The sequence below is a fragment of the Python bivittatus genome, unplaced genomic scaffold (assembly GCF_059951505.1).
Source record: "Python bivittatus isolate LINGU-HERP-01145 unplaced genomic scaffold, Pbiv_v1 ctg000570_np1212, whole genome shotgun sequence".
Lineage (NCBI taxonomy): Eukaryota > Metazoa > Chordata > Lepidosauria > Squamata > Pythonidae > Python > Python bivittatus.
Window position 1 is genome coordinate 2,710,811 of NW_028277097.1, and position 12,455 is coordinate 2,723,265.

Sequence of the window (12,455 nt, forward strand, 5' to 3'; positions counted from 1 at the left end):
GACGACAGCGGCGGCTGCTCATCCCCGGACGTAAGCAGAACCGGCGTGAGAGCTTTGTCGCGGGTTCGAGGGGGAGTGGAGCGTGTTCCGGCCATGGGCGGCAAGAACAAGAAGCACAAGGGCGGCAGCGGTGCGGCAGGAGCGGGGACCGTCCATCCCGCTGCGGTAGCCGCAGCCCGGGGTAAAGTGGTGGGCGCCGCCGCGGCTGAATCGGGAGCTGCCGGAGAAGCTGCCTGCAAAAGGCCGCTGGTGCCCCGGCCGAGCCCCGCCGGGAAGGACCTGCGCGTCAAGCAAGGTACCGCCGCGGGAGAAGGGGGGAGGCACGGAGGGAAATTGGCCGGCGCTTCGGAGGGTGCCGCCGGTCCTCTTTCCTGGCAGAAGTCAGCGGGACTCACCGCCCGGCTGCCGCCTGTGGGCGGTGGGGCCCGGGGGGCAGGACGGAGATCCGCTTCCCTCAACCGAGGGCTGTGCAGGCGAGCCAGGTGGGGCGTTTTAGGCTGACCATCCGGCGAGCTTTCGGTTGGGAGAGGCTGGCCCGAGGAACTGCATCGCGGAGCTGGAAGACTTGCAGCGACTTGCTCCTTGGGCTTCCTGTGCCGTCGCACAGTGTTGAACTAGGAGCCGGCGGTGAATTTCTCCCCGCTGCGCTCCGGGTTCACTAAGGCAGGGTTTGGGGCATGGCGGAAAGCCCTTTTCTGTTTAAGCTTTCCTTATGGGAGCCCCGTCGTATTTTAAGAAGCTTTCTATCCTAAGTATAGAAAGTAGAGCCCTTTCTGTTGTAGGTATGAATAAGTACTGTCAGCCTCTTTCAAGTGGAGCTGGGTTCCTCGTGATTTCAGGCATGTGTGGGTTTTTAGCCAGCCGTAGAAGTGGTTTGGTTACTGTCTTCTGAGAGGTGTTTTTTATTTTTTTTATTTTTTTTACTTCCAAGTAAAAGGCTGGAGCTGACTAGACTAAAGCTGCCATATCTAAAGATGAAGTAGGCATATAAGCAGAGAGGACAAAAGCCAGGATTCTTGTCTAAAATCCTTTTGGGGAGGTTAATAAGAAGGAAACAAGTTAAGGAAACAAAGGAAAAAATGTCACCTGAACCAGACAAAGGAAGTTGGGCCTAAGCACATGGAAACCCCTCCAGTCCCATCAACAGTTACCAGATTTGTAAATTAACAAGGCAAAAGTAGCTGCCAGTCTTGTGAATCAACAAAGCAAGGACTTTCAGAGATAAAAGGTGTCCTGGAGCCTGACCACTCTTTGAGTCATCTTTGGACCCAGACTTGGTGGCTTCTGTCCCTCTAACTAGTGCCTGGCAGCCTAGTTGAGAAGGACGTGGGTAAGTGTGGATGAGTGTGTGTGTACATGTGAGAAAGAGCAAATGTACATTGTAACCAGTAAAATTTTACTGTTACTTTAAATTCACTGGATCTCTGTATTTCAAAGGACCTGTTGTGCCTCAGTGTTTGATTGGAAGTGATTTGTGTGTGTCCCTAATTATTTCCCAGCTATTGCCAGGGCTGTGTGTCTTCTCTGCTGCAGCTGCCCTTATCTGGAAAACCCAGGTAGAAAGCAAGGGGGGTGGAGGGCTTACAAGATCCGCATGCCTCAACAGGCTGTGAGTGTGTGAGAGGGTGACCATAAGCCAAATCTGGGAATGCCTGTAACGTAAGTCTAGTCCTGGTATCCCCTGGAGATCTCTCACCAGGCTTGGCCCTGTGAAGACATTAACCATATGCTTTTTTCTGACCATTAGTCTCTGAAGGCATTCGTACAAAACCACAGTCTCATTGCTAACATAAATCTAGCAGAAAGATTTCAAATTATAAAACTATTTTATATAAATATAAAAACTATATTTGGATCTTTTTGTATAAACTACAAATGAGTGCTTTGAGTTCTGGACTCTTTGTTGTCTCAGATGAATATAAAACTCAAAATGTGTTACTGAGAAGTTAAAGACTTTTCCACCTGCTTTATCCACAAGTTTGTTTTATCCACAACCTAACCTAGTAGCTGTTGTGTTCAGTCGTTAAGTCATGTCCGACTCTTTGTGACCCCAACCCAGTAGCAGTAATCCAGAATTAGTTGCAATAAAAACATACAGCTCCATCTTTTCATTTACAATATAAAAGTCAACAAATAACACATCTCTTGAATCTGCTGTTTGACATCGGTAGTATTTTCTATCCACCTGCATAGAAAAATTCTCTTAAGTAAACTTCAAGTTAAACTGCTTTTAATAGAAAATGTGCAATGGGAGACATGATAGAGGTATATAAAATTATATATGGTGTGAGAACGCTGATAGGAGTAGAATACAATTCAGTGAAGGTGGATGGTGGGAAATTAAAGGAGATAACAGGAATATTATGTAGACTACACAGCTTGCTACAGTAAGGTACGATGGACATTAACTTGGATATTTTTAAAAGATGATTAGGGTAATACTATCAATTGGTACTAGTCACAGTTATTAAATTCTGATATCTGAGGCGTTATGGGTCTCACTATCTGTGGTCCAGGAATGGCTGTTAGCACTTTTATGTCCTGCTTGTAAGTGTCCTATGCACTTTTGGTTAGCCCCTAGGAGAGCAGAATGCTGTACTAGGTAGGCCTTTGATCTAATTTTGTGTACTCTTATGTTATCTTTGTCAAATAATTGTTTGCTTAACTATACAGGTCCAAAAACGTACAGCTTTGGTTCTGCAGTTGACTCCAGTGCAAATACAGATGAGTCTATTCTTAAGGTGAGATGATTTATTAGATGGAAAAAACATTATTCAAGGAGGAAGCAGCCATATACAGAACAGGCTGAAACTGTAATCTAAAATGAAATTATGTGATCCATGTAATTATGTGTATAAGTGTGCATTTTATACACACACACACTTCAGTAACCTTTTCACACAAATATATGGAGAAAGTATTCAAGTGCATATCATTGGTCTGAATCTTTAGCTGTGAATGTGCTTTGTTGAACAATTTTCAAAGGTGTAGGCTGTAACTAAGTTTTGTCTTTTCAGGTCATAATTAATAGTAATTTGGAAAAAAGAATTATTGCCATAATCAATGACCATAAGAAACAAACTGGTGAAAAAGGAATGATTTCTAGAAGACTAACTGCTAAAAAATTACAGGTAAAATTTGAGACTCTTTCAGTTCATTAATACTGAACATATTTCCAGTATTTAGACGCTTTAGTGAGGTCAATTATATATATCCTCCATTGGATAAAGAAGATAAAGGCTTCTATATTATCATCTGTTAATGGTTTGTGGTCTCTTGTTCCTATGTCATTTATTAATCTGACATAAAGAAGGCAAAGATGATTAATTTATGTTTTCTTTCAGTACTCATGGTATACTGTACTATATTTCAGGTTCTAGCAACATTATAATCCACTTTCCTACTTTTCAATCTATCGTGTTCTTTATTGGTTTTCTCTTATTTGTGGTTAATTTTATTTAGTCGTTCGCCATTTTCTCTTTGGTTTTTCTGTTCAAATGAATACTTAGACAGTTAACATAAAAAAAAAAAACCCATGAAAGTAACTCTAACCCATAGAAGTTAAAAATGAAGACACTTCCAGTAGTAAGAAAGCTCTGTGGGTTTGGATGGGGAAAAGCCGTCTCCGACTGTGGCTGTGGGCATTTAGACCACCCAGATCTGGGGATATTCCAACTTTTTTTGTATTATTTGTTTTTAAATGTTTTTAACAACTGTAAACTGCCCAGAATCCCTGGGAGTCGGATAGCATATACATTTAATTTATTATTATTATTAATGTGATTCCTTTATTATGCCCTGGTTAACAACCTTCCTGCTATGTTTTGTACTGATTGAACTTTCTGGATACTTTTCAGAGGTAAACTTGGGCAGAGGCTGCAGTAGTGGCAGTTGTGTACATGTGCTTTTTGCCATAGCTACTCACCTGGGAATCCGGTGATGCCAGAGGATTAAAGAACACTCCCAGGCTTCAGGCTTACTCTTTGAGGGAGAGAACAGCTTCGTGATCGAAAGTCTGAACTTTTAAATCTGATTTGACCAACAGTAGTTCCTCATCTTTGTACTAGTTTTTTTCTCCTTGAAATGTATTTATTTATTAAGCATTGCATTTATGTCCCTTCTTTTTAAAATCTGAAGATGGCATGGGGGTTACCTCAAATTATCTCTACAGCAACCTCCCAGTGTGGTAGGTTGGGTTGAGAGAGACTCCCCGTGACCAAGTGGGGACTCTCCTGTCCAAAATTTCAACTACTATACAATACTGGAGATCTTTGTTTAGAAACCTAGAATCATGTTTTCCAAAATGTAGGATTAATTCAAAGCTACTTTAGTATACATATGGTAGACACAGATTTTACTATTCATTATAACAATGAAACAGCTCTAGTTTTCTAGTGGAATGAAACATATCTTTGTTTAAATTTTTATGTGTAGAGAAGAATAGTTGCAGGTTTCCTCTGTGATATACTGTAATGCGTTCTTCTTTATAGGATGTATACATGGCTTTGCAAGGATTTTCTTTCAAGACTGAAGATATTGAAGAAGCTATGACTAATACTATCTTGTATGGTGGCGACCTACACTCTGCACTTGACTGGCTATGTTTAAACCTATCTGATGGTAAGGATAAAGGCAACTTTATGAATTTTGAGAAATCTAGTATAGACATAATATATTCTCTCCCTTCAGATCAGATTTGAGGGTTGCAGGAGGGAAAGGGGGAATAAATCCTCTTGTATATTGGTTATCAGTATTAACTGACATTGACCATTCCAAGTCTTTACTGTTCTAGGAGTTGAAAATTAAGGTTAATTGTAGAAGCAGATCAAAGCAGATGACAGTACCTATCCAAATTTGGCGGATTTCAAAAAGCTAAACAGGATCAGACCTAATTAGTATTTGGATGGGAGACAACCGTTCAATCTCAGAGATTCAGGTGAGACTGGAAAGTTGAAAAAATATCCCAGAAGGAGGCAGTGCCAACCTACTTCCAAGTTGTAGAAGTGCTCCTGCGGTCCCCAAGAACTTTGCTCAACTAGATGTTCTGCACATTAGAAGGAAAACCAGCAGAGAGTTTCAAAAGTCTAAATAGCTGAGTGATTATTTTCTTTAGTAGCTGAAAAAATGTAGGATAGTTATAGAATTGTTTTCTCAGAATGAGATGAACCAGCAAAGGACAATCCCAAAGGGAAATGAGAATCCTATAGGTATATTAGAAGCAGAAAGATAGTATTTCTTGACTTTTACTTTTGAATTTAGCTATATGCCATGCATATTTTTAGATAATAGATTAACGGATGCTTCCACCAATAGCTGTGTAATTCTTAGTGCTATGAGGCCTAGTGGAGGACGCGAACAGGTTCATCAGCCTCTAGATCAGTGTTTCTCAACCTTAGCAACTTTAAGATATGTGGACTTCAACTCCCAGAATTCCCTAGCCAGCATGGCTGGGTAGGGAATTCTGGGAGTTGAAGTCCACATATCTTAAAGTTGCTAAGGTTGAGAAACACTGCTCTAGATCAAAAGTCAAAAAGAGAAAGTAAGGCCATGAGCAAAGAAAGGCTGAGCCCTTCCTTCTTGTGTGAGAAAAGAACATTCTTGGCTTGTATATGAGAATCATAATGCCCTTTGTGCAGTTGTAATAATCTCATACATAAATAATCTTACATTAGTATTCCTATTACATAATTTAAAAAAAATTGTTCTGAAATGAAAAGCTGTGTAACAATATATTAACATTTTTCTTAACCATCTTATGGTTTAAATGTATCATTTCAAAAGAGAAAAACAATTCCATCAATTCTGCATTTCTGTTTGTAGAAAAAAAGGCTTTGGAAAAATTCATAAGCTTTTGTTTTTTCCCTGAACATAAGTACAGGCACTTGCAATGAGGACAAATGATGGGATCCAGCATTGTGTGAGAAACCTTTTACTGCCACAGCGAGGCTTCTGCCTCATTTTCCTACTGTAGTTCCCCACAAATATTCTCATTTTCTCTAGAAGGTTGGAAGATTCTCTGAAGTAGCTTTTGAGGATTGGGGGAGAGGGATATTAGGGATGAGGGAAATTTGCCTGCCTCCTCCTGCTTCTATTGTGCTGCCAGAAACAAACCCTCAGATTCAACCTTTAGTTTTGAAATTATGATAATAGAATTAATTATACAATGAAAAGGAAAATTTTAAAACATAATTCTGATTTAGAACTACAAATGATTATCAACTATGTATGTGCAGGCAATCAACCATATATGTGTAGAAATTCAATATTTGAAATTCTGTTTTTGCTTTTTAAAGATGCATTGCCTGAAGGTTTCAGTCAGCAATTTGGTGAAGAACAACAGAAAACTAGAGCTAAATTTTATTCTCCTTTGCCAAGGTGCGAAACTCCTCAGGTGCTAAATAATAAAAAGAAAGAAGATGATGATGAAAAAAAGGTACTTTACTGGATGTGGAGAAACCATAGCATTGTTTAACTTTTTAAAAATTGCTTTAACATATTATACAGGTAGTCCTCGTTTACTGACCACAATTGGGACTGGCAACTCAGTTAAGTGAAGCAGTCGCTAAGTGAAATTGCAGTTGTGCTTATGATCTTACTTTGGCTTTCCTTTGCTTTACAGACCTGTGAAGGTCATAAATGCGAGGGTTGGTCGTAAAGTTACTTTTCATTATTGTAACTGTGAATGGTAGCTAAATGAGGCAGTTGCTAAAGAAGGACTATCTATAAATTAACTGCAGATTGCAAGTGAATCTGAAGATTTTAGGTTGGTTTGCATTAATCATATGAGATGTCATCATATATATGTTTTTTGGGCTTTGATTATGCGAAAAGGGGTTGTTAAAACAGACTGTGACTTCCAAGTAAGCCCTAATAGGGTCATACAGTTTAGTTCTAATTAATGGTACATTTTCAGTACTTTGCTGAACTTGTTTTTAAGATGCATTAACAACAATATATCTGCACTGTATTTCTTCAATATCCAAAGGTAACCACAGGAAAACAAAAACATATCAGTTTGAAGGAACGGATCTTGCATTATGCAGAGCAGCAGAACATTGAGGAAGAAAGTGAGTCTCTGAAAAATTCAGATGAAGAAAAATTTGACCCTGTAAGTTCATGAGCTATTTCATGTAGATCTATGTCTCTATACTATATTGTTGTGATGCACTTACTATATTAAGAGCTGCTTCTCAGGGCCTCCCTAAGGAGAGATGCTTCACAGTTTTTCCTCTTCAGGTGAAAAAGCTTTTGTTGTTTTGGGAAGCAGCAGGCAGATAAGCAAGCCTATCTTTCTAATTAGTAAGTTAGAAACTTTAAGAAACAGAGTTTTCCTACTGAGTAAAGGCAGAGGAAGCTGTGGATTTAAATTTGTGGTTCCTATATGGTTGTTGTGGGCCAAAGCAAATAACAGAACATCAGCAGTCCTTCCCTTTAAGAAAACTTGATCGCAGCTGCACTACTGCTTCTTGTCATTACATCCAAATGGGTGGAGTTAGTGGGAAATGTTCACAGGATTGGATCTAAACTCTGAAAATATTGCTTGAACTTGGTGCAAAAATAAAACCTGAATTTGATTCAGGTTGTAAATAGGAATGTTACCTGTAAGATTGAAATAGATCACCCTCACCATTCACATATTCTGAGGGAAACTTTCTTCAGTGTGAGAATGATAGGGTTCACATGGTACTCAGCCATAATATGGGTTGTTTGGCCTAGGCTTAACATGGTGTGTTAACCTAGGCATTATGGTTTATAAGCCATGGCTTATGGCATACATACAAATCCAGGATGTTGTGCCTTATTCAACAACCCAGGATTTAGCACAATGTGTGAGACCAGCCCATGAGTTAAATGTGGCTTCTAGTGATTTTGCTATTTGTGTGTTCCTAATTTTGAATTGCCATTGCATTGAAAGGTGTTTTGAAAAGCACAGATTTACTTGCAAAGCTTCACACCTTTTGCATGTATATATAGCACAGCTTTTCACATTATTTTTATGAGCGCTCTTATAGAAGAACAAATACCCTCTTTAAGAGTATTCTTTGTAGCATGGAAGGCACTATGTGTGTGGCTCTTTCAACTGTATTTCAAGAAGTGTATCTATATACTAATGCTGGCATCAGAAGAAGACCACAGTGATTGTTAAGGAGCTTAAGCTGGCATTTATTTATGCCTTCAAACATACTTGGTGCGTTTTTTAAAACCAGTGACTAAAATTAAATTGTTAGCATATTCATACAGAGTAACTAGTTTTTCTGGAACAGAATGAAAGATATTTACATTTGGCTGGGAAGCTTGTGGAAATGAAAGAACTAGCAAGTTCTTCTAAGCAAGAGAAAAACAAGCAGGGACAGAAGATGGCACAAGAAAAAATAAGGCGTATTCAACAAGGTAGGAACATTCAATGTTCATTTATTTCCTCAGTCTCAAAAAAAAGCATTCTTTCTCATTTTTGATAAGAGTTATGTAAAATACTACTATGGTGCCATCTTTAATTTCTTTTCTAAAATTGGAAAACTAATGCTAAAAATTGTACATCATGGGTAGCTATAGGAATCCATTTGCCCAGGGGAGATTTCTTATTTTTGTTGCCTGCTATCATTGCATCAACCTGATAAACTCATTGTGGGCTTTATCAAGCAAGACTAGTACAGAGCCAAGTAACACAGCTTGATTATATGTGGCCTGAGCACAAATGGTATGTTCCGATTTGAATACTTTGTCTGAATTCGGAGCAGCATACATATGCTTCTTTTCCATTATCCAATATAATGCTATGAGGTTAGCATTAACATTTGCATTTTAATATTGCCATGTGAATAGTACTAGTATTTGATTCAGCTACGGGGGAAGTCAACAATGATAAAGATTAAATAGGAGTAATATTTTTAAAAGTTAAGTTTTCAAACCCATTTAAAAAAACTTCTCTTTTCCCCCCTCCTAAGCCAGGGTATTTGAGAATCCTTGAATGTTTGAATAAATTCTATTTATATTCCTCCTTCGTGACAGAAATGACAGCATTGGAAGAACACCCTATATTCAATCCTGAAATAAAAATTACAGACCAACCAAGTGAAAAGAAAAAGAGTCCTGTGTTTCTTGAAATGGGCAGTCCCTTGAATTTGAACACGCTTGAGAAATTACAGAGTCCTCCTCCAGAAGAACAAAAAGGTATGGAAAATTTGTTTCTAAAGTTCATAGATATTTTGGGACAACTCTCTGACATCCTGCCATAGAAGTATAAAGAGAAGATCATCCCCAAAAGATCAATCCCCAAACTGATACAGTTTTAATTAATAGCTTTTATAAGAGGTGTCTAAATCATCTGCAAAATCTGTTGTTCAACTTGATCTTTACTTTTGTAAGCTTTGATTCTGTAGGATTCAAGGTTTGCTCTTGTAAGTTGTGAATCTGTAGGAATGCTTTCTTCAGAACAGAATATCACTTCATTTTTTAAATTCATCTATCACAATAAACCCTCCATCCTCTTTGATACTTAGAGCTGCATTTTATTATTCAGGTTTTATCAGCTTCTCAGATCCTTCATTTTTGAGAGATGTGACTCTATATTGATTTATAAAAAATAAAAACCTATCACTAGCTTATGGACTATAAAAGCTTTTCTCATTCTTTCTTCTCTGGTGTGGATAATTTCTAGCCATCATGCACTGTTAATACAGAAGCACAAGCAACACAGTCCACCAACATAGTCTTTCCTATAAATCTGAATAGATTTCCAGGCCAATACTTACTTGAACAAATCAAGCATACCAAAAAAGTGAATAACCAAGCTTTTTAAAAATGCCACCCCGATTTTATCTCCATTATGCACATCCTTTCTTGCAGAAAGTAGCATCATTGATAAAGGCATTATTTAATGCAATTGTAACTGGAGGCAATACTGTAACAGTTAAAGTATGGGCACTGTAAATACATTATTGGCCTTCAAAATCTGAACTACCACCATGTCCTTGAACTCCCAATAAGGGCATAATTTTATGAAAAAGCCCGCAAGTTCCAAATAAATCTTTTTATACCCTATATGAAGTTGAGCTAGTAATGAAAGTTCAGCACTAGAATTTAGGTTCAATACTAGAATTACTTGGAATCTAGTTGTGCATATGGATTAATTGTGCCTGCTTTTAGGAGCTTATATTAAACACTGTTTATATGGAAACATTGATTTAAAGTTAGTTCATCCAAGTCTGGTAATAGTCCCTGTGTTCTATGTACAAATAACTTTTGTTTTCTGTTGCTGATATTAGTGAAAAAGAAAGATCCTCAGGATGTGAGGAATTTTGATTATACAGCTCGAAGCTGGACTGGGAAATCTCCTAAACAGTTCTTGATTGACTGGTGCAGAAAACATTATCCTAAGTCGCCAAATCCTTCTTTTGAAAAAGTTCCAGCAGGAAGATACTGGAAATGTAGGTAGGTATACCTGTGAAGCACATTTTTCACTTGATTATGCTTAATAGCTTCAATTCCTTTTACATTTTTGAAAAGTTATTTTAACAGATGAGTACATACAGCTTGAAATGTAGATTAAATTATTTACCCTCAGGCATGATTGTGCTATTCAGGTCTAATTCATTTGTACAATAATCATTTGAATTAAACAGTTGCAGGTTTTTGAGTTTTACAGGCAAAGGCAAAACTCCATGCCTGTGGCTATTATGAAGCCAATCTGAAACTAAGTTCTCACATATGTCCCTCTGCAAAAGCTGAATCAATGGGATATTGATTTATTTGATTTATATCCTTACCTTGATTTAGTACAACTCAAGGTGGCATAGATAAAGTTTCTGCCTCCTGTTTTCCCCACAATCCTGTGAGGCGGATTGGGCTGAGAGAGAATGACTGGCCCAAAGTCACCTAGAAGAATAGTTAGACAGCAATTTCTCTATTTATGGCCTAAAGAACGACCATTTTTGCCTTCTAAATTGCCTTTGTTAATATACATAATGCAGCTGAAAAATTGTTATTTCCAATTTATATCAAATTTGCTGGAACTCTATGTTTATAAAGCTGACATTGATAACAAATTAGTTATAAATTTTATTTATTTATGCAGTTTATGGACTACTCGACTCATGATGACTCTGGGCAGCTTATATTGTTTCAGCTGTAAGATAAAAGTTTACTTATGCATTAAAATTAGCTATACAAAATATATGCATTATTGTCATTTCATGAACTGATCTGTGGCTTAGCTTATATTTGGCTGCATAGCTCATGCTATTTAGAATTTTTGTGAATGCTTTATAAAATAGATGCCAGACGATTTGCCGTTCAAAATAGTTGTCATTTAATACACTATTTTTATTAAGCTTGATTTAACTATTTTTAAGGGTAAGAGTTATCAAGTCAGCTGATGATACAATGGTGGTGTGTCCCACAATCCTTACAGAAGATAGCATGCAGGCTCAACATCTGGCTGCTACATTAGCTCTGTATCATCTGACAAAAGGGCAGGTGAGATTTTATAATTCCCAATAAAAGAATTTAAAAATTATTTACTGAAAAGGAGTGGTGGCATATATGCACATTCAATATTTGGTGACTATAGCAGAAGATGGTGACCCTTAGAGCTTTGCAGTGTAATGGATTTGACTGACTTCTTTCTTTGCTTTACAGAGTTTCTTATTGACAGCATTTCTTGTTTATTTTATTCCATTTTTTAATCAGGCTGCCTTTTCCACACATTAGAGTCCAGGCAGTACCTGAAGCAACTGTGAATTAAGAATTTTCAAAAATAATAAGTATCATTCAGATACAGAAAAACGTGGGTAAGTCCAACTGAAATTGTTAGAGAGCTTGGCATGATAGCACTAAGAAGCATTTTTCTTTTTAAGCTATCAAGACATCTATACAGTAACTTCGAGAAGCCATTCTATAGTACAAGCTCTTACGCAGTTGCAACCCCCAGGTAAAAAGAATATTGAATAGCCCAGGTGCTCTGTTTTCAAAATTACTGAGGTAGAATCCACTGTTCAAATACATTATGTCATTACGGTCTGAGTCACTCGTCTGAGATGGGCGGCTATATAAATTGAATGAATGAATAAACAAATATTGGATTTTTATGCTGCTGTGCAACTTTCACTGATTCCTGGCAATTTATATCTGTAAAAAACATACACACATGCTAAAAACCATAGAATAAAATGAAAATAATTTCTGGAAGGTTATTAGTGAGGGTGTAGATCTGACTGTAGTAGACGCCTCCCCTTGTGTTAAATCAAGGTTTCACTGCACACGTGATTCAAAACTATTTTTGAAGAGTTTTCAGGGGTTTCTGTTAAAAATAAAACAAAAATTATTTGGGATGTGTCAAAATTATTATATGGAGAACCTTTTGGGAATGCAAGAAGAAGTCATATTAATTTTGGGAGCCACCTAAAATAGGTTGTTGAGAAACAGCTTCTCTTTTGAGCCATCAGTGATAAGGACAA

General features: G+C 37.7%; 1 protein-coding gene across 1 annotated transcript in view; it reads left to right on the top strand.

Moving 5' to 3' along the window:
• Positions 1 to 5: 5 nt before the first annotated feature.
• DHX29 (DExH-box helicase 29) overlaps positions 6 to 12,455 on the top strand; it is a 38,096-nt gene continuing 25,646 nt past the window's right edge. The window contains exons 1-10 of the mRNA XM_088152694.1: positions 6 to 295; positions 2,674 to 2,741; positions 3,018 to 3,131; positions 4,491 to 4,620; positions 6,294 to 6,433; positions 6,986 to 7,108; positions 8,265 to 8,391; positions 9,010 to 9,171; positions 10,266 to 10,431; positions 11,352 to 11,475. Of these exons, the coding sequence (XP_088008820.1) occupies positions 94 to 295; positions 2,674 to 2,741; positions 3,018 to 3,131; positions 4,491 to 4,620; positions 6,294 to 6,433; positions 6,986 to 7,108; positions 8,265 to 8,391; positions 9,010 to 9,171; positions 10,266 to 10,431; positions 11,352 to 11,475 (1,356 nt within the window). The 5' untranslated portion in view covers positions 6 to 93. The remainder of the gene's footprint in view (positions 296 to 2,673; positions 2,742 to 3,017; positions 3,132 to 4,490; positions 4,621 to 6,293; positions 6,434 to 6,985; positions 7,109 to 8,264; positions 8,392 to 9,009; positions 9,172 to 10,265; positions 10,432 to 11,351; positions 11,476 to 12,455) is intronic.